The sequence below is a fragment of the Equus caballus genome, chromosome 10, assembly GCF_041296265.1.
Source record: "Equus caballus isolate H_3958 breed thoroughbred chromosome 10, TB-T2T, whole genome shotgun sequence".
Classification (NCBI taxonomy): Eukaryota; Metazoa; Chordata; class Mammalia; order Perissodactyla; family Equidae; genus Equus; species Equus caballus.
In genome coordinates, this window is record NC_091693.1 from 7,598,086 (window position 1) to 7,625,779 (window position 27,694).

At 37.5% G+C, this 27,694-nt stretch overlaps 1 protein-coding gene and 1 non-coding gene across 16 annotated transcripts in view; one reads left to right on the forward strand and one right to left on the reverse strand.

Annotated features, from left to right (window-relative positions):
• ZNF529 (zinc finger protein 529) overlaps positions 1-26,490 on the forward strand; it is a 54,283-nt gene extending 27,793 nt beyond the window's left edge. For 3 of the 13 annotated variants that reach the window (XM_070224216.1, XM_070224214.1, XM_070224217.1), the window contains 4 exons: positions 7,617-7,680; positions 16,402-16,495; positions 17,739-17,865; positions 23,259-26,490. In XM_070224216.1, the coding sequence (XP_070080317.1) occupies positions 7,667-7,680; positions 16,402-16,495; positions 17,739-17,865; positions 23,259-24,679 (1,656 nt within the window). In that variant the 5' untranslated portion in view covers positions 7,617-7,666 and the 3' untranslated portion in view covers positions 24,680-26,490. Of the gene's footprint in view, positions 1-6,432; positions 6,765-7,616; positions 7,681-16,401; positions 16,496-17,738; positions 17,866-18,912; positions 19,068-20,518; positions 20,619-23,258 lie in introns of those variants that run through there. The other 10 variants (XM_070224218.1, XM_070224220.1, XM_070224219.1 and 7 more) reach the window with 8 other exon arrangements.
• Positions 1,535-6,482, reverse strand: LOC102149283 (uncharacterized). Of its 3 annotated transcripts, none has more exons than XR_002811082.2 (3): positions 6,343-6,482; positions 5,559-5,638; positions 1,535-2,588 (listed from the first exon to the last, which is right to left on the reverse strand). It is a non-coding gene; the product is annotated as an uncharacterized protein (transcript). The 3 variants fall into 3 exon arrangements; XR_011422333.1 differs by lacking the exon at positions 1,535-2,588 and adding an exon at positions 5,004-5,095; XR_011422334.1 differs by lacking the exons at positions 1,535-2,588; positions 6,343-6,482 and adding exons at positions 5,004-5,095; positions 6,006-6,143.
• Positions 26,491-27,694: the final 1,204 nt, after the last annotated feature.

Here is a 27,694-nt window from a genome sequence, read left to right on the forward strand (position 1 = left end):
CTCTCCCCTGATGACTCTTTTCCTTGTTGACTTGTAGTTTTTGTTTTTGAGCTCATTTCAGTGGGGAAGAGTTTTTTTTTTGTTTTTTAAACCAAATGTTGTGCGCCCTGAGTTGGAAAAATGCCTAGAACAGCATTGGTGCATTTACTTCCTGCTGATTTGTTGTGAGGGTTCCAGTAGAACTCAACCAGGTTCTCTATGTAGGAATTTTTTTAAAGATCTCCCAAAGCCCCCTGGTACATAGTTGTGTATTTTTAGTTGTGGGTCCTTCTAGTTGTGGCATGTGGGATGCCGCCTCAGCATGGCTTGATGAGCAGTGCCATGTCTGCGCCCAGGATTCAAACCGGCAAAACCTTGGGCCGCCGAAGCAGAACACACAAACTTAACCACTCGGCCATGGGGCCGGCCCCTATGTAGGAATTTTTTTAAATTAAAAATTAAATTTCTTTAATAAATAGAAAGATTCCTTTTTTCTGTTTCTTCTTGAGTCAGTTTTGGGAAGCTGTGCTTTTCAAGCCAATTAGTTCATTTCACCTAAGTTGTCTTATTGGCATTAAGTTGTTCATAATATTCCCTTATTTTTTACTATCTGTAGGATATTTCCATTTTCATTCCTGACATTGGTAATTTGTGTTTTCTCTTTTATTAACTATACTTAATAGTGATTTATAAATTTTAAAAGCCTTCCCAAATAAACTCTTGGTTTTGTTCATTTTCTCTACTGTCTGCTTTCTACTTCATTGATTTCTGTCCATTTTTAGTTCTTTTCTTCTACTTATTTTGTTTGTCTTTTTCTAGTTTCTTTAAGCCTTTCTTCATTTAAAAAAATTGTGATAAAATCCACATAACATAAAACTTACTATCTTAACCATTTTAAAGTGTATAGTCCAGCACTGTTAAGTATATTTACGTTGTTGTACAACCAATCCCCAGAACTTTTTCATCCTGCAAAACTGAAAGTGTATGCAGTAAACAATAAATCTCCATTTCCTCCTCTCCAGCTCCTGGCAACCAACATCCTACTCTCTATAAGCCTGACAACTCTAGATACTTCATATAAGTGGAATAATACAGTGTTTGTCCTTTTGTGACTGGCTTATTTCACTTAGCATCATGTCCTCAAGGTTCTCCATGTTGTAGCATGTGTCAGAATTTTCTTCTTTTCTACAGCTGAATAATATTTCATTGTATGTGTATACCACATTTTGCTTATCCATTCATTCATTCATGGACATTTGGGCTGCTTCCACATTTTGGCTATTGTAAATAATGCTATGAATTTCCTGTCTTTTAATATAAGTCTTTAACATCCCTCTAGACACTGTTTTAGCTGCATCTATCAAATTTTGTTAATGTTGTATTGTCATTTTAATTTAGTTCAAAATATTTTCTAGTTCCCCTTATGATCTGTTGTTTGACCCATGGGTTATTTAAAGGTGTGTTATTTAATTTCCATGTATTGACGGATTTTGTAGATGTCTTATTGCTACTGATTTCTAACTTACGTCTCTTGTTGAGAACATGTTCTATAATATTTCAATCTTTTGAAATTTATTGAGATTTATTTTATTGTCTCAAACAGTGTCCGTCTTGGAGAATGTCCATGTAGAGGAAACAAATGTAATTTCTCAGTTGTGGCATGTAGTCTTCTGTAAACATCAATTAGGTCATGTTGACTGACTGTGTTGTTAACATCTTCTGTATACTACTGCATACTCTGCCTATAAGTTCTATCAATTACTGAGATATGATTATGGATTTCCAACTGTAATTGTGGATTGTCTATTTCTCTCTTTTGTTCTCACAGTTTTTGCTTCATGAAATTTAATGCTCTCATAATGAGTTCATAGCAGCATACATATTCCTGATGAACAGATATATGCATACACATTCCTAATGAATCGCTTTTTTGATTATGTTACATCTCTATCTTTTGTAATACACATTGACTTGAGGTCTACTGTCTGATATTACTATAGCAATGCCAACTTTCTTATACTTATGTATATATTTTTCTGGGCCAGTTTTTAAGTTAATTTCTTAGCTTAGAATTTCTATATCACCCATGTCGTATAAAATTGAATATTTATATCCCACATTTCCAGGTAAAGTCCTAGAGTTTCCAAGTCTCATGGGTGAGTTCCTCACTCTCACAACACCCCTAAAAAAACCCAGAGACTGCAAGTTCCCTCATCTCTTTGGGCCAGTGAGTAGCATTTTTCTAGAAATATTTTATAGAACTAAGCAGCATCTTAGTTTCAGCTCTCTGCCCCCTGTTCCTGTGTAGAAAGTAGAACCCCAGACCTCAGTCAGGACTCTTAAGCATTACATGTGGGATTAAAATCTCTTTGGGGTTTCTGAGGCGTCGGCTCAAGGTTACCTTTACATGCACTGTTTTGATTCAGCTCTTTGTTTCTGGATGCAGAATTTTCCTTTTTTCTTTTCTCTCAAACTTGACCATTTTTAAGACATTTTGTTATAGTTTAGATGGCATTTTATGTGTTTGTAGGGGGAGCAGGGACAGGCATCCATTTTTTTATGTCTCTCTTCTTAAAAAATTTCTTCTGCAATTTCTTCTTGCCCTGTACCTGGAGGAGGGAAAAAAAATTGGAATGATTTCCTCCTCTTGTAAAAAACATAAGGGAGGAGTGGAGAAGAGAACAAGAATGGGTAGTATCGAACTTATGTCTAAAGGAAGGCTTAGGACACCATTTCTTCCTTTACTGAGGTCCAAGGCCTGCTCCATTCCTAGGCTCCTGTCACCATGGACCTGCTTCTCTTGTCCTCTCTCTTCTCTAGTGCTTTTTTATGTATAGAGAGTAGGTTTTCCTATCTGTTCTTTCAACCATAGATTACTTCCATGCCTTTGCTACCTGTCACAGAGTAGATGCATATAAATGAGACAAGGCAATCCTGGGATATGATTACAAGGGAGAGATGAAGAAACATGATCCAGAAGGGTGAGTTGGAGGGGAAGAGAGGACACAGTGTGACATGGGACCTCCCTTCTTGCCATATACTAATATTGTAATCTACTGATTTTACTGCTGTCTTTACTCACTAGAAAGCCAAGGTCTATGGACGTACTGAAATCTTTTCCTTCTATGAGCTCTTCTAAGCACTCACTACTTAGACATCAAACCACTGCCTAGACGAGAGAGGTTCATCCAGAGAATATATTCTTATTTAGAGAATGTATTTCTGTTTGTGGGCATGAGAAAGGAAATGTTGAGTGAAATATCCAATTAATAAGTTGAAATTAGAAGAACTTGGAAAAGGCACAGGTTTATCTAGAAAAAATAAAAGGAAATGTAGACCAGTTTCATGAAAGGGAATCATATCTCCAGGAAGTTTCATATATGCTAGGGGGAAAAAGACTATTTCAGACAGGAGAGAAGAAACATCATCTCATCTGAGCCATGGCTTTAGGATTTCCCAGAGAGAACCTTTGCTCTGGTGGCTTCTTTTTTGGAAAAGTGAAGAAGGGGGAGAGAAGGGAGGCAAAAGAAGCCATGTGAAACCCCACTTACCTCAGAGTTTCCATAATAACTTGGTTACATCTGCCTAGTTAAGTAGTGAACATTTGCTATTAAATATTAATGAATAATCATTATGCTAAATATTAACTACTCAGTAATATGGTCAGGGAAATAAAGAAATTGATTATGTGCTTTTCTACACTGCAGGCTACAATCAGATGGAAGAAATTTTTCCTTTAAATGAAGTTTGAAATACTACTTTGACAGTAAATTTTTTTTTTCCCTTTTCTCCCCAAAGCCCCCCGGTACATAGTTGTATATTCTTAGTTGTGGGTCCTTCTAGTTGTGGCATGTGGGACGCTGCCTCAGCGTGGTTTGATGAGCAGTGCCATGTCCGCGCCCAGGATTCGAACCAATGAAACACTGGGCCGCCTGCAGCGGAGTGCACGAACTTAACTACTCGGCCTCGGAGCCAGCCCGACAGTAAATATTTTTACTAGAAAATTACTATTTTAATTACCATGAAACTGACCTTGTGATTAGAAGTATTTCAGATACTTTTTCTTGGCATAGAGTGTGTGAAAGAGTTATTAAATCACCCATGATTTCATCCAGGAACAGGGGGGAAAAAACCCCACCTCACTCAAATCTGTTAAAAGTAGTACATAGAGGTAAAAAGAAACTATTTTCTTGTGTGCTACCTATTGAGTCCTAGTCATTTCAACATAGTAGAATTAGTTCCTGTGGTGTTCCAAGTATGCAATATTGTCATCTAGAAATTACAATTTTATCTCCTGCATTCCAATTCTTTTTTTTTAAATGACATATGTAAGTTTAAGGTACACAATGTGATGATTTGATACATCCATATATTGTGAAATGATTACCACAATAAGGTTAACCAACACCTCCATTCTCTCATAGAATTACCTTTTTTTGTGATAATGACATTTAAAATCTACTCTCTTAACAACTTTCAAGTATATAATAAACAGTATTGTTAATTATTATCACTATGTTGTACATCAGATCCCCAGAACTTATTCCTCTTTTAGCTGGAAGTTTGTACCCTTTGACCAATATCTCTCCATTTCTCCCCCGACCCCAACTACCATTCTACTGTCTATTTCAATGAGTTCAGTTTTTTTAGATTCCACATATAAGTGAGAACATACAGTATTTGTCTTTCTCTGACTTCTTTCACTTAGCATAATGCCCTCATGGTCCATCCATGTTGTCACAAATGGCAAGACTTCTTTCTTTTTTTTCTTTTTTTTTTAAAGATTTTATTTTTCCTTTTTCTCCCCAAAGCCCCCTGGTACATAGTTGTATATTTTTAGTTGTGGGTCCTTCTAGTTGTGGCATGTGGGATGCCGCCTCAGCGTGGCTTGACGAGCGGTGCCATGTCCACGCCCAGGATCCGAACTGGTGAAACCATGGGCCGCTGCAGCAGAGCGTGTGAACTTAACCACTCGGCCATGGGGCCGGCCCCAAGACTTCCTTCTTTTTTAAGGCTGAATAATATTCCACTGTATACATATACACCATGTTTTCTTTATCCATTCATTGGTCAGTGGACACAGGTTGTTTCCATGTCTTGGCTATTGCTCATAATGCTGTAGTGAACATGGAAGTGCAGATATCTCTGATACCCTGTTTTCACTTCCTGTGGCTCTTATATTGCTATTTTACTTGACTAGAAACAGTTATAATTCTTCAAGCAGAATCACAATGACACATACCTAACCAGTTGCATAGTTTCTCACTTATTCATTAATATTACCTACGTAGTGATCCACTTTCAGTCACCATAAAATGAACACACAAAAATGATAAAGAGTTGGTGCAGACACATTCAGTCTCCTATAGATCTCATCTACTTCACAAAACCACAATGCCACAGACCCTACATGACATTGATAACTCCACCGAGCCCATCTCATCATTTCAAAGAAGACGACCAACTGAAACTCAGAAACCACTTACCCCAGAGTCACACATAGTCTCAAACACAAATCACTCACAACTAATCATTCTACAAGGTTTGTCAGCTTCTTAGAAAGTTAAACATAAACTTACCTATTACCCAGCATGTTTTCTTCTAGGTATTTCCCCAGGAGAAACAGAAACATGCCAGCTTTATTCATAATATATAAAACCTGGAAATACACCAAATGTTCATCATGAGAAAAACCAATAAACACAGTGTGGCATATCCGCACAGTGGAAAGCTGTTCAGAAATAAAAAGAACGAACTACCCAACATTAAAAATCTTACAGAAGTCAGATGAGCTAAAGGAGACATATGGACTTGTAGAAGTGACAGCACTAAGAGACGGTGACCTATACGAGAACCTGGCTGTCTCTGTTGTGACACTGACTGGAAAAGGGCACCGCGGGACTTCCTGGCGGCGACGGTGTAACACGCGCCAGGGCGCCACACGCGCACAGCGTTCGCTACGCCGCCCTGGGGCTTTCTCAAGGGGCCAAACGGACAAAAGCAAGACCACCACTACCATCCGTCACCTGGTCCACGACCGCGGACCCCGGGTCCCGCACGCACAGGCCTGAGCGAACCGAGCCTCCGCCGGCTGCGGCTCCAGCCCGAGCTCTCGGCCCGAGCTCCGGGCGCCGCCTCGGCCCTCCCCGGCCCGGCTCCCCCCGCCTCGGCCCTTCCCGGCGGGTTTCCGGCTCGCACCCGGTCCTCCCGGGCCCGGCTTCTTCCGTTTCCCTCCTCGGCTGCCACGGCCGGGCTTCCGCTTCCCTTTGCTGCGCCCCCGGGCCCCGGTTTGCGACTGCTTCCTGGGCTTGGGTGCTGGGTTCTGGTTCCTCCCACCCCCTCTCCTCGCTCCCAGACCATCACCTGGCTCTTGGGAGTCTGGAAGAGCCACAGCGGCGACCCTCGGCCTCGGCGAGCGGCCGGCCCCGGGCCTCCCACGAGCCTCCCGGGCTCCGCAGCGGTGAGCTGAGCCCCCAGCTACACAAGCGGGACGTTTTCGTTTCTGCACTACGTTTCCCACAGGCCCCAGGGCCGCGAGAACTTCGACCCTTGGTTCCCCTTCCGGTGTCTTCGTGGTTACTGGGTTAAGCCGGGTGAGTTGAGGTGACCCAGTTCGGCTGCGGGAGGGGCTCGCGGTGAGGCCTCAAGCGCCCGGGGCGCGGAGGGGACATTGGAGCCTCGAGGCTGTGTGTGCGTGAGCCGCGGAGCACGGGACTGCGGGGGCTCGTCTGTGACGGCGTCACTGTGGAGTTAGTCCGCGCGTGTCAGTGAGAGGGAGAAACAGCGTGAGTGTGACGGGGCCCTGGGCGGCTGATTGAGCTCGTGGGAACTGTCAGAGGGGGCGGGGCCTATTGGGTGACCAGGGTCTTTGGTGACGAGGGGGGCTGACACTGTGACCCAGTCATCCTGTAATAGCTGTGACCGACTGTGTTAACGAAGTGGAGTGTTTTTTTTCAGTGAGCTTGTAGGAGTTTGGAGCTTGTTTTTTTTCCAGTGAGCCTGTAAACACTTTTTTATATACACACACATAGATGTCTCACCTTGTCGCCAGCACCTAGCCTAGTGCTTAACACAGAGGGGGCGTTGGTGAAGTGAGTCCAGTTGTAGGTTCCCTGGTTTCTTGGAACGTGTTTCCCTGTATTCTCTCCTGTCTTTACACCCTACAGCCACTTCGATGTAGCTGCAGAGAAATGGTCATCGGGAGGAAGTCATGAATTTCACCCCTAGAATGAAAGTGCCAAGTGGAGAGTACATCCCAAGTCATGGGATGGGAATTTCGGCTTGCGCTTGACTTCAGGATAGGCTTCTGGGAAAACATGAGGGGAAGGGCACAGGTGTAGGGTTCCTTCCTGGGTGAACCTCTCTGGATGCACTTTGGAGGCCATTTACACGTTTCAGAACCCCAGCATTCCCTGAGCTGTGCCCTCTTAAACTGCGGTGCACTTCCATTCCAGCTCTGGGCAGAGGTGATGCTGACCTTTTTCTCTGATAATGGCAAAAGTCAGCAGTATTCTAGTTTCCCTCCTACTTCCATCTGCATGTATTTGTGGTGGGCGATGGGCCATGTCTGGTGGTGAACAGTGTGTTGTATTTAGCCAGTCCAGGGTCTCACAAGTCCCTTCTTCTTGGTCCTATAGTTCTGCCAGAGAAGGCTCCTGAAGTGGAGGAGAGCATTGCCACTTACATAATGGCCCGTTCAAGGTCAGTTCGTGTTTACTTTTTGTTGTCATACATTTTTGTTTTACAGAACATAGAATATTTGCTTTCCTTCTCCTAGATTGCCCTGCCTAATTGACCTATCCATTTACCTGGTCCCTAGGCCTCCCTTTCCTGATTAATAATGAGACCATAGGACGGGTCCCTCTGTCTTCCCGTGCCTTTCCAAATACCCTGTTCCTGCCCAGTTAATATTCACATCCCCACTGGGTAAATCGTTCACTTCCCCTCTCTGCTCTTTTCTTCCCCAAAGGTGACACAGAAATAGAACTCGTGGAGGATAAATTGAGGACTTATTGTAGAATTTGACTCGTTAAGGAAGAGACCAGTGGTTAGGGTGGAATAACATAACAGATACCTTTGATTTTATTCACAGACTTGATTTTCAAACAAAGCAAGGTAGGAAATGGTTTGATTCCAATCAGTAAGTGACAAAGGTGGCTTTAGAGACATTTAGGAGTGGGAACATGATTGGAGTTTTGTGAAGAGAGGTCTATGTGAAAAGGGCAGGGAGTTTTTCCAGAGAGTCTATGAGGAGACTTGAATGGTGACAACCAAGTCTTGTTTGAGATTTGTATGTATGTTCATACATACATACATATATGTATGATTTTGTTTAAGACACATTATTGGCGTCGACTGGGAGAGGCAGCATGGTGTAGTGGTATTGAGTCTAAAGCAGCACAGTTTAATGGAAATATAATGCCAGCCACTCATGTAATTTAAAAATTTCTGTTCACATTTTAAAAAGTAAAAAGAAACACTTAAAATTGTGATAATGCATCCTATTTAAACCAATATATCTAAAATATTATTTCAACATGTAATATAAATAAATTGAGGTATTTTACATTCATATCTTCATACTAAGTTTTCAAAATCTGGTGCATATTTTACTGTTACAGCACTTCTCACTTTGGATGCCAAATTTTCAGTGCTTGAGGTGAAATAGAGTCATACCAAAACAATAAAGTTATGTTTAATTGAAAAACGTTTTATATCGCTTTTGTGTTTTAATTAAAGTTCAATTAAATATTCAGTTCCTTGTTCATGCTAGTCACATTTCAAGGTCAATAGTTATTAATCTTTACGTTTTACAATTTCTTGTAGAATGTAGATAATGATCACATCAATGCCTTAGGGTTTTTATGAGCATTTGATAACATGAATTTGGGCAAAGCCCAGAGCACTTAATATGGGCCTTGCATTTAATAAGTCCTCAAGGGAAAAAAAACGCTGTTGTTGGTATGTGGAGATTCTAAGTATTCCCCATAAATTTTCTGTAATTTAAGAGCAGTGAAAATATACAGTTAATGTTGATAAGCACTTAAAAGGAATTTTTTTTTTCTAAGATTTTATTTTTCCTTTTTCTCGCCAAAGTCCCCTGGTACACAGTTGTATATTTTTAGTTGTGGGTCCTGTTAGTTTTGGCATGTGGGATGCCACTTCAGCATGGCTTGATGAACGGTCCCATGTCTGTGGATCTGAACTGGCGAAACCCTGGGCCGCTGAAGTGGAGCGCACAAACTTAACCACTTGGCCACGGGGCTGGGCCCCATCTTGTAATGCTCTTTAATGCACAAAAGATTTTAATTTTGATGAAGCCTAATTCTTCAATTTTTTCTTGTTACTTATGCTGTTGATGTTATATCTAAGAATCCATTGCCAAATCTAAGGTCATGATGATTTACTCCTTTATTTTATTTTAAGAGTTTTATAGTTTTAGCTCTTAATTTTGGGCCTTTGATCTGTTTTTAGTTGATTTTTTGTATATATTGTGAGGAAAAGGCCAATGTCATTCTTTTGCATGTTGATATCCTTTTTTCCCCATCACCGTTTATTGAAAAGACTGTCATTTCCAAGGGTCTTGGCACCCTTGTAAAACATCGGTTGACCATAAACACATGGATTTAATTTTTAGTCAATTCTATTCTATTGACTAATATATCTACCTTTATCCCAATGTCCCACTGTATTGATTACTGTAGCTTTGCAGTAACTTTTGAATTGTGAAGCATCAGTCCTCCAACTTTGTTCTTTTTTCAGATTGTTTTGGCTATTCTGAATCCCTTGCAATTTCATATGAACTTTCAAATCAGCATGTCAATTTCTACAAAGAAGCCAGCTGGGATTCTGATAGGGGTTGAATTGAGCCTGTAAATCACTTTGAGAAATATTGCCATCTTACTATTAAGTGGTCCAATTCATGAACATGGGATGCTTTTGCATTTAATTAATTTCTTTCATTAGTGTTCTATAGTTTTTAAGTGTACAGTTTGCACTTGTGTTAAATTTATTGCCAAATATTTTATTGTTTTGGATACTGTTATAAATGGAATTATTTTCTTAATTTAGATAGTCATTGTACATGTATAGAGGTATAATTGATTTTTTATTTTTTTTCTGGGGAGGATTTACCCTGAGCTAACATCTGTTGCCAATCTTCCTCTTCTTTTTTTCCTCCCCAAAGCCCCAGTACATAGTTGTATATTCTACTTGTAAGTCTTTATAGTTCTTATGTGTGAGCTGCCGCCACAGCATGGCTACTGACAGACGAGTGGTGTAGTTCTGTGACTGGGAACTGGACCCAGATGACTGAAGCAGTGAAAGCGTCGAACTTTGACCACTAGGCCATCAGGACTGGCTCAAGTATAATTGATTTTAGCATATTGACTTGTATTCTACAATCTTGCTGAGTTTGTTTATGCTCCTAAGAGTGTTTCAGTGGATTTTTTAAGGATTTTCTTTAAACATGGTCATTTCATCTGTTAATGGAGATTGTTTTCCCTCTTTCTTTCCAATCTGGTTGCCTTTATTTCTTTATCTTTCTTACTGGTTCTGGCTAGACCACTAGAACAATGTTGATTAGAAAAGGAAGGAATGTATGTCCTTGTCTTGTCCTAATCTTAAAGGAAAAACACCATTAAGTCAGACGGTAGCTGTCACTTTATCATGTTTAGATAGTTCCCTCCTCTTCCTAGGTTCTTGGCTGTCTTTTGTCTTGAAATGGTGGTGGATTTTGTCAAATGCTTTTTCTTCAAGTGTGAAGAGGATCATATGGTTTTTATTTTTTATTAATATAGTGTATTACATTAATTGCTTTTTAGATATTAAACCATTGTTGCATTATGGGGATATGTCCCACTTGGTTATGGTATCTAATTCTTTTTATATGTTACTGGATTCAGTTTCCTGGTGTTTTGTTGAGTTTTTGCATTCAAATTAATAAAAGATAGTGGTCATAGTTGCCTTTTTGGATAGTGTCTGTCTGATTTTCATGTCAGGTTGATACTGTCCTCATATCAGTGTGAGTTAGGAAGTTTCTGCTCCTCTTACTTCTTAAGCAGTTTCTGAAGAATTAGTATTACTTCTGCTATAAATGTTTGGTTGAATTTAACAGTAAAGCTATGTGGACCTTGGCTTTTCGTTGTGGGCAGTTTTTTGATTACTAATTCAATCTATTGTTATAGGTTTATTCAGATTTTCTGTTGTCATGAGTGAGTTTGGTAGTTTGTATGTTTCTAGGAAATTGTCCAATTCACCTAGTTTTTCTAATTTGTTGGTGTACAATTGTTCATTGTATTCCTTTGCAATCAATTTTTATTTCTGTAAGCCTGGTAGTAATGTCCCCTCTTTCACTTAAGATTGTAGTAATTTGAGTATTCTCTTTAGTCATGCTAGATTATCTAAAAGTTTGTGACCTTTTAAAAATCTTTTCAAAAACCCAGCTGTTGGTTTCATTCATTTTCTCTATTATTTTTTACTTTCTCTATCTTTAATTTCCACTGCAATCTTTATTATTTCCTTCCTTATGCTTGCTTTAGATTAGTTTGCTCTTCTTTTCCCAGTGCCTTAAGGTAGAAGGTTAGATTTGACCTAGGTATTTCTTTGTAACTGTAGGCATTTTAATCTGTAAATTTTCTCCTAAGCACTGCTTTAGCTGCATCTCTTAAGTTTTGATGTGTTGCATCTTCATTTTATTAGTCACAAAATCTTTTCTAGTTTCTCTTGTGTTTTCTTGTTTGACATATTGGTTTTTTAGTAGTTTTTAATTTCCACATATTATTGAGTTTCTCGTTTTTCTATTATTTATTTCTAATTTCATTCGATTATGGTTTCATGACATGCTTTATATTGTTTCTATTCTTTTGAATTTATTGAGGTTTCTCTTATAAACTAGCATATGATTTATCTTGCAGAATGTTCCATGTGCACTTGAGAAGAAAGTGTGTTCTACTCTTGTGGGGTGAAGTGTTTTATAGATGAATGTTAGCTCTATTTGGTTTATAGTGTTGTTGGTTGTAGACTTTTCTATTTCTGTGTTGATCTTCTCCCTAATTGTTCTATCCATTATGAATGTGGAGTATTGAAGTCTCTGACCATTATTGATGAATTCTTTGTCTCATTTCTGTTAGTTTAATTGTGGTAAAATATATATAACATAGAATTTGCTATTTTAACCATTTTAAAGTATACACTTCAATAGCATTAAGTACATCCACAGTATTGTGTAACCATCACCACTATCTAGTTCCAGAACTTTTTCATCACCCAACAGGCTTGCCAAACACGTTAAAGCAATCATTCCGCATTGCCCCTCCCACAAGCCCTTGCAACAATTAATTTTTCAATCTCTATGGTTTTGCCTATTTTGGATATTTCATATAAATGAAATAATATGTGGCCCTTTGTTTCTGGCCACTTAGCATGATGTTTTCAACCATGACATGATGTATCAGTACTTCTTTCCTTGGTATGGCTGGATAATACTCAATTGTGTTGTAGTTTGTTTTGTGGCCTAAAATATGGTCTATCTTAGACAATATTCCATGTGCACTTGAGAAAAATATGTGTTCCGCTGTTATTTGCAGGAGTGTTTGGTATATATCTGAGAGGTCTAGAAGATTTATACTGTTGCTGTAGTCATCTGTTTCCCAATTATCTTCTGTCTGCTTTTTCTATCCATTATTGAAATTGGTTTATTGAAGTCTCCAGTACTATAGAACTGTCTGTTTCTCCCTTCAGTCCTGTCAGTTGTTTCTTCATATATTTGGGGGCTTTAAGGCATATATGTTGATAATCATTATATCTTCTTAATAGATTGACCCTTGTATCAATATATAATGTGTTTGGGGTGGGCCCTGTGGCTGAGTGGCTAAGTTTGCACACTCTGCTTCGGCAGCCCAGGGTTTCGCCAGTTCAGATCCTGGGCACAGACCTAGCACTGCTCATCAAGCCATGCTCGGGTGGTGCCTCACATAGCAGAGCTAGCAGGACCTAAAACTAGAATATACAACTGTGTACTGGGAGACTTGAGGGAGAAGAAAAAAAGATTGGCAACAGAAGTTAGTTCAGGGTCAATCTTTAAAAAAATTTTTTTGAATATATATGTTTGCCTCTTCTAAGAATTATTGACTAAAAGCTTATTCGGTCTGATATTAGTATATCCATCCTGCTCTCTTTAATAACTATTTGTATGCAATATATTTTTCCATCCATTTATTTTCAACCTATTTATGTCTCTGGATCTAACATGAGTCTCTTATAGATAGCATGCAGCTGGGCCATATTTTTTTATCCATTCTGCCATTTTGACACTTGTTTCTATATATACTGTGTTTTATTTCTCTCTCCCTAATTACTGACTCCTTTTCTGTTTAACTTATTTTCTTGTACTTTACCATTTTGATACCTTCTTTTCCTATTCATTATACTATTTAGTTATTTTCTCAGCATTTATCCTGGAGATTAAAATTTTACATTTATAACAAACTAGTTGGAAATAAAGTCAACTTTTTTCAGTGGTTCCCAAGACCACTCTCAGGTTCAATGATTTCCTTGAAGGACTCGCATAAAAGGGAAAGGCTATTGTACTCACAGTTATGGGTTTTTTTAGAGTGACAGAATACGGATTAAAATCCATAAATGCTGGATATGCTAGGGACTGGAGGTAATCTACCAAGGGCTGGTCAAGGGCCTAGATCTTTCTTTGGAATAGGCAGGGTTTAAACATTCCAGCTCATCTTTTTTTTTTTTCTTTTTTAAGATTGGCACCTGAGCTAGCAACTGTTGCCAATATTTTTTTTTTCGGCTTTTTCTACCCAAATCCCCCCAGTACATAGTTGTATATTTTAATTGTGGGTCCTCCTAGTTGTGGCATTTAGGATGCCACCTCAGCATGGCCTGATGAGCAGTGCCATGACCGTGCCCAGGATCCAAACCAGTGAAACCCTGGGCCGCTGAAGCAGAGCGTGCGAACTTAACCACTCGGCCACGGGGCCGGCCCCTGAACATTCCAGATCTCCTGAGGTAACCTTTTACTGCACATCAAGTTAGCTCTAATAGTATACAAAAATTCTGCTCCTATACAGCTCTGGCCTGCCGTTTTTATGTTGTTTTTGTCCCAGATTATATTTTTATACACTGTGTGCCCTTTAACATATGTTTATAATTATTGTTTCATGGATTTGTCTTTAAAGACATTTAAAAAAAGAGGCCCAACAAACTCAAAATAATATTGGGTTATATATTTACATTTTTAACTGCCTTTACTATTGTTCTTTATTTCCTTTATTTTTATTGAGATATATTTGACATATAACGTTATATTAGTTTTAGATGTACAACATAATGATGTGGTATATGTATATATTGCAAAATGATTACCACAGTAACTTTAGTTAACATTCATTACCACAGTCAAAATTTTTTTTGTCTTCTGATGAGAACTTTCAAGATTTACTGTCTTAGCAACTTTCAAATATACAATGCAGTATTGCTATCTATACTCACTATGTACATTACATCTCCAGGACTTACTGATCTTTTAAGTATAAGTTTGTACCTTCCTTAACCACCTTTACTCACTTCACCCACCATTGACCCCTGTCTCTGGACCACCGCCCGTCTGTTCTCTGTATTTATGAGTGTGTGTGTGTTTGTGTATTTTGTTTTTGTTTTTGTTTTAGATTCCACATATAACTAAGATTGTTCAGTATTTGTCTTTCTCGCTCTGATATAGTTCACCGGGCATAATGCCCTCAGGGTTCATCCACGTTGTCGCAAATGGCAGGATTTCCTTCTTTGTATGGCTGAATAATATTCCAGTGTGTGTGTGTGTGTGTGTGTGTGTGTGTGTGTGTGTGTGTGTGTGTATATACACCACATCTTCTTTATCCATTCATCTACCGATGGACACTTAGGAAGGTTGCTTGCATGTGTTGGGTTTATACATAATGTTGCAATGAATATAGGGGTGCATATATCTTTATAAATTAGTGTTTTTGATTTTTTAGGAGAAATACCCAGAAGTGGAATTGCTAGATCGTATGGTAGTTCTATTTTTAATTTTTTGAGGAAACTTCATAATGTTTTCTATAGTGGTTGCACGAGTTTACATTTGCGCCCACAGTGCACAAGGGTTCCCTTTTCTCCACATCCTTGGCAACACTTGTTATTTGTTGTCTTTTTTGATAATAGCCATTCTGACAGGTGTGAGGTGATATCTTTGTGGTTTTGATTTGCATTTCACTGATGATTAATGATGTTGAGCATCTTTTTATGTCTGTTGGCCATCTGTATGTCTTCTTTGGAAAAATGTCTATGTCCTCTGCCCATTTTTTCATCTAATTGTTTTTTGATATTGAGTTGCATGAGTTCTTTACATATTTTAGATATTAACCAGTTATTGGATATACCATTTGCAAATATACTCTCCCATTCAGTAGGTTGCCTTTTTATTTTGTTGATGGTTTCCTTCACTGTGCAAAAGCTTTTTAGTTTCATGTCATCCTCTTTATTTTTGGTTTTGTTGCCCTTGCCTGAGGAGACAGCTCCCTAAAAATATTGCTAAAACTAATGTCAAAGTGTTTACTAGCTATGTTTCCTTCTAGGAGTTTTATGGTTTCAGGTTTTACATTTAAGTCTTTAGTCCATTTTGAGTTTACTTTTGTATGGGGTGTAAGAGACTGGTCCAGTTATATTCGTTTTCGTTTGTCCAGTTTTCCCAACACCATTTATTAAAAAGACTGTCTTTTCTCCATTGTGTATTCTTGCCTCCTTTGTCATAGGTTAATTGGCCATATAGGCGTGGTTTTATTTCTGGGATCTCTATTCTGTTCCATTGATCTATGTTTCCGTTCTTGTACCAGTACCATACTGGGTTTTTTTTTAATATATAATTTTTATTGAGTTAATGATAGGTTACAATCTTGTGAAATTTCAGTTGTACATTATTGTTTGTTTGTCATGTTGTAGGTGCACCCCTTCACCCTTTGTGCCCACCCCCCACCCCATCTTTCCCTTGGTAGCCACTAATCTGTTCTCTTTGTCTACATTATTAAATTCTTCATATGAGTGGAGTCATGCAGAGATTGTCCTTCTCTATCTGGCTTATTTTACTTAACATAATTCCCTCAAGGTCCATCCATGTTGTTGCAAATGGGATGATTTTGTTCTGTTTTATGGCTGAGTGGTATTCCATTGCATATATATACCACATCTTCTTTATCCAATCATCTGTTGATGGGAACTTAGGTTGCCTCTACATCTTGGCTATTGTAAATAATGCTGCAATGAACATTGGGGTGCATGGGACTTTTGGAATTGCTGACTTCAAGCTCTTTGGATAGATACCCAGTAGTGGGATAGCTGGGTCGTTAACAAGTGTTTCATTTTCTATATGTTTTTATATATAATTTTCACCAGTTTTGATGGGGACCCTGCCTGTGGAGCTCCTCATGCCATGATGCCAGAAGTGGAATTCCCTGACCAATTCTTGACAGTTCTAACCATGGACCATGTAAGTTGATATTTCAGTCTCCTTTGTGAACATTTCCTTTTTCTGAATCTTCCTACCAAACAGCCCAAATAAAGAGCCTGCTCCACATCCTAGTGTACCTCCTATATGCCTATCTATTCTCCAAATAATGTTCAACACTCCTGTGTGTTCAGTCTTTTGTCAAGAGCAGCTATAGGGTAGAAATAGAATCGCCAGATGGAGGCCTTTCCCATCCTTTTTTCATATTCCTAGAAAAAGAGCAGATGGATTCATCTGATGATCTCTGGGCAAACTCTGTACTTCTCCTGAATAGACCTGAGTTTCCAGGTAGACTGGATGTGACGTTGACTGATCTCAGTCATACATAAATAGTAGATGATTACAGACTTCCAGAATTAGAGCTGATCTTATCCAACCTAAATGTCTAAGTATAATTAAGACTGATATATTTTCACCAAATAGACTACTCTGTAGCCACTAAAAAGTATTTACTAAGTAATTTGTCATTAGAAGTAATAATTCTTATCATACAATATGAAATGATGATGATTAACGTAGTGATGAACTTGGGGCTGCAAGAAATTTTAAAGTATTGTTCATATCCCATTTTCTAAGTAAGATATTTTTGCTGTCCAAAGAAACAAGGATGTACAAACTCACCTTTATTGATAATTCATGTGGCAATCACAAAGCATGCAATGTGCATGTGTACACTATTTCTTTTAATTTGTAAAATGATTATATTTGTTTATTTCCAGGCATGCTTAGCTAATTAAAAACGCCCATAAAATGGAGGAAGATCACTCTGAATCAAATGGATTCTTTAAAGAAATGTAGATTGTCTGTTTTGGAAGCACTAATTTCCTTACTTTCCATACCATAGCCTTCTATCCCTGGCCTACTTGTTTGCTATGTAGTATCCTTCTTGTAATGAAATTCATTATTTCTTGTGTTTTTCTCAATATTTCCTTCAGGGGCCGGCCCAGTGGTGCAGCGCTTAAGTGCGCATGTTCCGCTTTGGCGGCCCGGGGTTCACCTGTTCAGATCCCGGGTGCGGACATGGCACCACTTGGCACGCCATGCTGTGGTAGGCGGCCCACATATAAAGTAGAGGAAGATGGGCACGGATGTTAGCTCAGGGCCAGTCTTCCTCAGCAAAAGGAGGAGGATTGGCAGTAGATGTTAGCTCAGGGCTAATCTTCCTCAAAAAAACCAAAGAATATTTCCTTCAATTTTACCTACAATATGTGGTTTGTTGTTTCAGGAATTGTTGACATTCAGGGATGTGGTCATCAACTTCTCTCAGGAGGAGTGGGACTATCTGGATTCTGCTCAGAGGGACTTGTACTGGGATGTGATGATGGAGAACTACAGCAACTTGGTTTCACTTGGTAAATGTATCTGCTTCACAGAATGTAGAATATGCTGTCTAGAATAGCAGGAAATATTCAGTGAACCCAAGGCAGTCTTATAAGAAACTAAGTACATTTCTTTTCCCTGTTTCCAAAGGCATGGGTTGAACATTGTGTTGGAGATGACATTTCCATTAAGCGTCATCATCATTCTTAATAATGTTCATGCCTGCTCAGTCCCTTCATATAATTTCTACCTTCCTTGATACCCAGGAAGCTGGATTTGACTTGTAGGACACATACAGCATATCCTTTGAGATTTCTGTTATATTGTGTTTGTGCTCAGAATTGCTATAAATGCTTTATGTTATTTTCTTAGCCACCTTCTGAGTGAACAGCTAAGATACTGTGCCCTGATTTGTTATGATTATTAAAAGAATTTGTATAATTTATATGTTGCTAGATTGTTAAACAAAATTCATATTCATTACCTGACACAAGTATTGTCTTACACCTGCTTTGTGGTTAAAGAACTTTGTACTTAACATTGTCAGTATTCCAGCAAGGACCTTATTTTCCTCACAACTCACATAGTTCTTGCCTTGTACCACATGATGTTCTAAGCACTTTTAATATTTTGAATCATTTAATTCTTCAGTAACCCTATGACATAAGTACTACTTGTATTGTTTTTAGAAGAGATTGCTAAGACAAAGAGTATTTAGGCAGCTTCTCCAAGGTTACACAGCCAATCAGTATCAGAAGCAGGTTTTCTACCCAAGCAGTGTGGCACCAAAGCCACTGTTTTTAACTGTTAAAATATTCTGACCCTGAAGACAAAGAGTTAGCATGGGTTTCAGTAAAATAAGACATTTCTTTACCTGTCTGGTCTCTTTATACCTTGTAACTCTGCAGTCACTCTAAGGTGAATGTTCTTTCAATCTTCTCACATTTCTCTTCTCCAAAGTCTTTATCATTATCACTTCAACTTCATTTATTAAAACAACCAATTCTCAAAAGTGTTATTTAGATTTGTTTACAATTCTATTTTTTATACATTATGTTACATTTCTTTGTTGTACGCAGGGTGTTCCATTTCTAAGCCAGTTGTGATTCCCTTATTGGAGGAAGGGGAGTTGCTCAGGAGAGTTGCGAGTGATGTGACAAGAACACAGGTGTGTGAGGGCTGATGAGGAGGCAGGAAAGTCATCACTAAAAAGCCCCAGCTGATCCGGGAGGAGGTAGGCCCCTGTGATGTATTTGGGAGACTCCCTTCAAAGCCCTGTGGCAAAAAAGCCTGACACTTGGGGAAGCAAATTAAGATCCCCAGTGTAACCAACATTTTTTCCAGTTCCTCTTGTATTTAGACTTATACAAATGCCTCTCCTGACAAAAAAAAACCTTGGTCATTTATATACTCAGCAGATAATAGGTGTCTACCTATTATCTGAGATATTGTGCTAGCCCTGTTAGTACAATGGTAAGACCAATACCGATCCTGCGCTTATGGAATTGACATACTAGTGACATGTATAATAAACAGGTAAACAAACAATTAGAAGACATATCATATATAGTGATATATGCTATGAAGAAAAATAAGCAAAATAAAGGGATAAAAAATGATGGAGAAAGAGCTAATTCAGATAGCATGGTCAGAAAGAGATCTCTGGGTCTTAGTCTGGCATTCTGTGGATATACAGTTCTTTATCATCAGTTCACCTAAAGGTTTTTACAACTGAAAATCTTCATTTTAATCAATGTTTTTCTAAAACAGTCATTCCTTCTTTTTACTTGCCCTCATTCTCTTTGTAAACTTGAGAAGTAATTCTAATGGGAAAGGCAGGAAGAGTGTTTGATTATGTTCTTTACATGACTGTAACTAATTAGGCACCTTAAATGGTGCACTTGAAATTTTCTGACCTTCTCTTATTTATGCCTTGTTATGGATTTATTGATTTTCATTCATTCAGTATACTTTAGCCTACCGATCTTTGATTTTTTTTTTTTGAGGAAGATTGGCCCTGAACTAACATCTGCCACCAATCCTTGTTTTTTTTTTTTTGTTTGTTTTTGTTTTTTGCTGAGGAAGACTGGCCCTGAGCTAACATCCACGCCCATCTTCCTCTACTTTATATGTGGGGCAACTACCACAGCATGGCTTGACAAGTGGTGCCATGTCTGCCCCCAGGATCTGAACTGGCAAACCCCAGGCCGCCGAAGCAAAATGTGCGAACTTAACTGCTGCACCACTGGGCTGGCCCCACCAATCTGACTTTTGATGCCCAGTTGTTTGATTGTTGAGTAATTCCTTATAGTTATTTCTGTGTACCTTTGACTTGATCCTTTAATCTTTGAATTTATTCTTGCTTTCTGAAGCTTTCCCAGGCACACCTTATACCTTCCCTGTCCCATACCAGACAGAAGAACTGGTTAAAAGTGAGTTCTTCTGGTCTTATATGTTTTGTTTTTTGTTCTCTTTTAAAAATCAATACTCCATATTAATTTTAGTTAGCATGTTTTAGTACACAAAGTTTTGTTCCCTTCTTTTGATTCTTGTATCGTCAAAATGGTGGTCTCCCATAGCTCCCACAGGTGATTTCTGTGTCCTTTTGACACGACCCATTAATATCATAAAACTTTCTTGCTTTCTGTCACAACAAGTGCCAAATCTTCTGTCTTCCCTGCTCAGATCGTGACTCGGATCTTTGTTTTAGGAGCGCTGGTTCACTACCTGGTTTATTGCCACAACGTGGGCAATAAGCATGCATAAAATTTTTGATTCATGAGAGGTGAGTCTTCGACAGTTTTCTCTCTTTTTAGCAAATTGACCTTTCTCAACCTTTATGGTTTCTGGGGTTTTCAACATTTATTTAACTAGAAAATAGTTCGTAAGTCAACATTTTCAAATTGATTAACATAGGAGTCATAACATTTTTTAAAATACCCTCTCTGGTAATTCTGTCTCTTTTGTCATTTTTATTTTTTATATGTTAATTATATTCTTTATATGTTTTCTAACTCATCACATTCTGATTCCATATTTATTGAATTCTCCCCTCACCTTTGCTTTGGGTTACTTTGTTGTTTTCTGTCTTCTTGAGTGGGATGTATACACTGGTTATTTTCATTCCTTCATTTTTATAAATGTTAAGCATTTAATTCTTACTTTTTATGTGACTATTATTGAGTTCCATAGATTTTAATAATAAATATTTTCAATAATAAGTAATATTTTGAATGCCATCTGAAAATTTTATAGTTTCAATTACATTTCCACATTGACTAAACAATTATTTGGTAGAGAGCTTCAACATTTCTAAGTGGAATGCTTTTGATTTACTGATACTGCCATTCATTTATGATTTTATTGTTTTAGTCAAATAATGATGTTTACATTATTTTGCCTTTGTTAACATAATTCTGTCACAGGAAATTATTTTTGTCTTATATTATGCAATGTTTATCAGTTACTTTGGATTTTACTCATGTTGTTCCCTCATCTAATTGCCAGTCTCCAGGCAGTGTCCAACAGACCCTTTGGTACAAAGTGTCTTACACTCTAGACTGCCAACACCACCCTTTCCATCTCGTTGTCTTAGTGTATTCTCCTTCTCAGCCACAAGCTTTGCTCAGAATTGCATGTGTCTTATGGTATATACCTATTATAATATCTAAAATATTTTTGGAAAGTCCAGCAATGTTGGTTTTGTGTATAGGGAAATGCAAAGGACCATCTGCAAAAGAGCATGAGGAAAACATTTACGTAAAGACTAAGATTTCAGTAGGATAGATGAATAATAGTGAAAATGCTACTTAAAACACCTCATCTTTATTGACACGTGGGATGAAAAAAATCATGGTTCTGCATAGGAATGAATTAACAGCAGCGATGGAGACAATATGTGTAATTGGAAAGGGAACTGGAAAACAATCATTTATAAACACTATTCATATATATGAATGTATCTTAATATGCTATTGACATTGAACCTGAAGTGAGTTCGCTCACCCGTTGCGCAGCAAGCCAATCTCTGACACCAGGTGTAGTGGAAGAAAGTAGGACTTTATTATTGCACAGCACTGAGCAATAATGCTGAAATCTCAAACTTTCTGAAAAGCTAAAAGTAAGGGTTTTTATATGGGGTTTTAGCTAGGGGAGGGGGAGCATATGCCCTTGCTGGTTGGAGCTTTTCCACCAGCCTGTAGCTCCTTGGCAGGGAGGAGGAGGAGGAGATAATGAATCCAGGTGGTTGTCCTTAGCCATTTGTCTCCAGGGAGGATAGTGGATCCAGGAACCAGGAAGCCAGAGAGTAAGCTGGGAATGAGTGCTTTGGTTTTAACCCCATATATGCTGGGTTTAACATAGGGAAACCGATATCAGGGCCTATCACTATAAATATATATATAATCTCTGTAGTATAGTGTGACAGTTGGAAGGCCTGGAGACATCCTATAATTTTGCATTATTCTTATAGTCGTATAATCATTTTGATAATCAATTGTGTTCTCTAGTGACTATCTTTGTAATATTTCCTTTATTCTTATTTAGACTCCTTAAATCCAGTGATTTACTTTTTCTGTAATTATGAATTACTATGTGCTTGGGACTCATTGTTCAGTAGCACATTAAAAAATGATTGCATTTGTCCTTTTGGAGTTTAAGGAATAGGGAAATAAACAGTACAACAACAGAAAATTATTGAATATACAATTAAAAAGTGGATATGAGGATAAGGAATTAGATAGTAGAATAGAGAGATAGATATGAACTTACTTAGAGTTAGATAGTACATCCTTTCTGAAGGTAGTAACGTTCAGATGTGGACAATGAAAAGGAGGTGGTATATAAAGAACCCATTTCTGAGAAATAAAACATCCTATGGGTAGCTCTCTGTGATAAGAAATATGGTTTGATGTAGGAAATAAAAGATTAGGTGAAAAGAGATAATGGATTAAAATGAGGTCTTTGTACAAGCACCTTATTATCCAAGGTAAAGTGTTTGGATTCTATTGTAAAAAAAGAAAAAAATAACCAAATTATTAGTATTTATAGATTATCAGATTTTGGTCTGCATTAGCAGTATCTCTATAAGATACTGATGAGCAGTTTTACATCTATAGATGTTGAGTCAGTTTATCTGGACTGTTTCCTGAACAACAGTGCTTGACAACAAGCTTACCAGGTGATGATCATCGCCTAAACTTCAGACCCACTGAGTTAATCTTTTTCCATTATCACAAACCTCGCAATCTTACATTATGCTTTTATCATTCTCTGAGCTTTCTCTACCCTTCTTCAAACTTCGTAACAGTATTTTACTCATTCACTTATATTGTGAGTTATTTTCAGTTTTTCTCCTCTGCATTCTGTAACTGTTTTATTTTTGGGACACATGAAAAAGTAAATTACTTTTTTTCATTTCTTTCAGATTTGGAGTCCAAATATGACACAAAGAATTTATCTATAGAGAAGGACATTACTGAAAACAACAGTTCTGAGTGGAAAGTAACAGAAGGTAGTAAATTCCTTGGTTTTGAGAGCTCCTTTTTTAGAAATGACTGGCAGAGCAAAAGCAAGACTGAAGTACGAAGACCTGAAGTGGGATCCTTCAGTCAAATGACAATCATCTCTGAAAAATTGCCCAATTACAAAAATCATGAATCTCTTACATTACATCAGAGAATTCATGAAAGCAAGAAGCCCTATGAATATAAAGAATATGGGAAGGTCTTCAGTTGTGACTTAAACTTTGATGAATATGACAGAATACATACTGGTGAGAAAACCTATGAATGTAACAGATATTGGAAAACCTTTGGAGTAGATGACCCACATACCCTACCACTGAATATTCATACTGGTATAAAACCTTGTAAATATATGGAATATGAGGATGCGTTTAGTTTTTATGAAGACCTTAGTGTACATCAGAAAATTCATGATGATCAGAAGTGCTATAAATGTAAGGAATACGGAAGAACCTTCAGAAGAGTTGAAGCAATTACTCCACTTCAAAGAATACATGATGGTGAGAAACCCTATGAATGCACTTTCTGTGGGAAATCCTTTAGAGTGCATGCACAACTTACTCGACATCAGAAAATCCATACAGATGAGAAACCTTATAGATGTATGGAATGTGGCAAGGACTTTAGATTTCATTCACAGTTAACTGAACACCAGAGAATTCACACTGGTGAAAAACCGTACAAATGTATACAATGTGAGAAGGTCTTTAGAATTAGTTCACAGCTTATTGAACATCAGAGAATTCATACTGGTGAGAAACCTTATGCATGTAAAGAATGTGGGAAGACTTTTGGAGTCTGTAGAGAACTTGCTCGACATCAGAGAATTCATACTGGTAAGAAACCCTATGAATGCAAGGCATGTGGAAAGGTCTTTAGAAATAGTTCATCTCTGACTAGACACCAGAGAATTCATACTGGTGAGAAACCCTATAAATGTAAGGAATGTGGGAAAGCTTTTGGAGTAGGTAGTGAACTTACTCGACATCAGAGAATTCACAGTGGTCAGAAACCTTATGAATGTAAAGAGTGTGGAAAGTTCTTTAGACTTACTTCAGCCCTTATTCAACATCAGAGAATTCATAGTGGTGAGAAGCCTTATGAATGTAAGGTATGTGGGAAGGCCTTTAGACACAGTTCAGCCCTTACTGAACATCAGAGAATTCATACTGGAGAGAAACCTTATGAATGCAAGGCATGTGGAAAGGCTTTTAGACATAGTTCATCCTTTACAAAACATCAGAGAATTCATACTGGTAAGAAACCCTATGAATGTAAGGAATGTGGGAATGCCTTTAGTATGGGCAGGCACCTTACTTGATATCAAAGAAGTTATACTGGTGAGAAGTCTTTTGAATGAAAGATGTGTACAAATGCCTTTTGTTTCTGTGTTTCACTGGAAAGACCTGTGCATTTAATAAGAAGTAATGAAGAGGATTCAATCTATCTTTCTTATTAAATCTGTTTCCAGACTCATATATGGCTACTCTACTCAGCAGTAAAACTGCATAGTCATAGGTGATACATACTTTCAGCTTTGTTAGATATTGCCAAATATTTCTCTTTTTATATCAGTTAACATTCTGAATATCTATTTATGTAAGATGGTCTTTATTAACCTGTTTCTGAAATGTGTGGAAAATGTGTTTCCCTAATTATTAAATATTTGAGTTATTTTCATTTGAGTTTCTTGTGCAGGCATGTTTTGCTTACAGTTACTTTTGGTGTTTATGTTTTTTTGTTCTTTTGTCTATTATTTTTGGCTTACTGATTTGTAATATTACTCAAATACATCTTCTGCATTCTAATTTTTTGCTTATTATATATGACGTACTTTCCTTCTTCCCGAGAGTTAGACCTCCCAGTCAGATATTATGTGGTTTTAAAGTCTTGTGGTGTTTGTGTCGATTTTTTTTGTTTTGTTTTCTATTGTTTTTGTTTTAATGGTAGATGTATAATCTTCTGTCATCAAATGGCTGACTTCTATTTGAATTTATTTTGACGCGACAGATCTCCCTAAATACCTACTGCAACAAAATTCCTTTAAGGAGCCTTCACCACTAGGCAGTGACAGTCGGGATCCAAATGAAAGGAGCACTTTTAAATATTTCATAAAATTAACTAACTCAATCTTATCAGTCTCTTAAATTTGTTAACCATCTTTAAAAGGAGGCAAAAATCTACAACTATTGCAACGATTATAAACTGGTCACTAAACTTACATTAAGAGGATGTATAACTTTCATTACCATGGCTTCAATTGGGTTTTGTATCTATCTATAATTTTCCTTCTTATTCCCTCTCAGTGTTGCCTTACTAGGTTTTGGCAGTTGAACAATCAACAGACCTTTGATTTTAGGGATCTTTCCTGACTCCAAAAAAAGAAAAAAGAAAAGGAGGACAGTCACAGAGATTAAGGTTGCAAATCTCAGCTGTCCATCATCTCCTTCTTGGGACAGTTGTCCTGGGTATGCAGTCAATGTGATCATGAGCCACAGGTTATTAGATTTTTATAAGAAAATTTACCTATTATGTTGAGATTCATTTATGTCACCATCATCCATTAGATTTTAATTTTTGAAATAGGTGTCTTTCCCAGAATTTATGGATTCTTTAAACTTTCGTATGGTCAGCAGTAGCAATTAAGCCATTTTGTCATTGGAATACACCGAGTTATGTTTTCTTTAAATATTCCTTAGTTCTTATAATATGTAACTAGTAGATATTTCATGTCCTTCACAGAAAATGAGTCTCTGTTTTTACCCTTAAGATATTTGCTATTTCATTTCTTTGAAACATTTCAACTATATTTATTATAATTATTAATAGTTCACTCTACTGAGCTATTATGTGCTTATACTGTTGATTTGTTCTTTGATCCCACTCTGCCTGGTTATTCTGAGTTACCGTCACTGTTGATTAGTTTCCCTCTTCTTGGTGTAGTACTCTAGAACTACTTGCCCTACACTTCTTTGTGTGTGTTTTAATTTTTTGCTTGCTTGAACAAATGAAAACAATGAGCCACCTAAATCTTATATACGGACTTAAAATTAATAACAGAAAATAACCACATGTCTTAGCACTTACTTTTTGAAATCATTAATGAATAAATTAAAAATTAATGAATTCTTATTATGTCTCCCTTATTTGTAATTGCAGCTACATTTGGTCACATTACATTAACATTTTTCTTTGAACTTTGTTATGAATTGTTGTCATTTCACAGACCTCTACTCCAATAAACCATAATGTAATTATTGTTGTTAACATATGTTCTTTTTCCTACTTCTTTTTGGTGCTCAACTTGATAAAACTTCATTCCTTTCCATTTTCATTTGCTCCTTTATCCTTTCCACATTTTCCTTAGCTTACTTGGAAACTTTTGGGTTTTTCCCCAAATACAAGAATATGTTCCAGACCTACCCTGTTTATTACTGTCCTGAACCATGACATTAACTACCCCCAATGAAGGAATCCTGGTTCCATTTAATGGTGAAGAATTCTAATTAACAAATGTCAAAGCAATGAGGGAAATAGGAAATCACCATAATAGTAATAATTATATACAAAATCCATTGATGGATGCTAAAATTTCAAGGTGTGAAAGTTTGAGGAAAACAGTCTATTAGAATTGTCTCAAAATATCTCTCCCAAATATTTAATTACAAAGAGAAAACACTGTATACACCACCTTAATTAACGAAGTGATCACCAGTTGTAAGACAGAGGCATCATATACCACCGAAGGTGATGCACTAAGGGCATATCACTTGGGTAGTATTCTCACCAAAACTGCATAACTCTGATCTAATAATGAAGAAACTACAGACAAACCCAAAATGAAGAACCTTCTGTAAAATAACTTACCCAAGGCAAGGGAAGATTGAGAAACTCTCAAAGATTGGAGGAGACTACTGAAAATTGATAACTAAATATAGTGCAAGATTCTGGATTCGATCTTTGGAACATTAGTGGAGAAAACTTGGTGAAATCCAAATAAAGCCTGTAGTTTAAGTGATAGACCAGTGTTAATGTCCTGGTTTTGATCATTATGATATGGTAATGTAAAATGTTAATATCAGGCAAACTGGGAGACGGGTGTATGGAAACTGTAGTCTTGCAGTTCTTCTGTAAGTCTAGATTTTTTTTAAAAAATACTGTTTCCAGCCAAAATGGAGTAATAGAGACTAGATTTACCTTCCTGCCTAAAATAACAAAAACACCAGATAAAATAGAAGAAACACTGGTTTTTGGAAATTGGACATCAGACAGCACAACAGTAATGCCTAACAAAGTATAAACAAGTGTGATCCCTACACTTGGCCCAACTTACTGC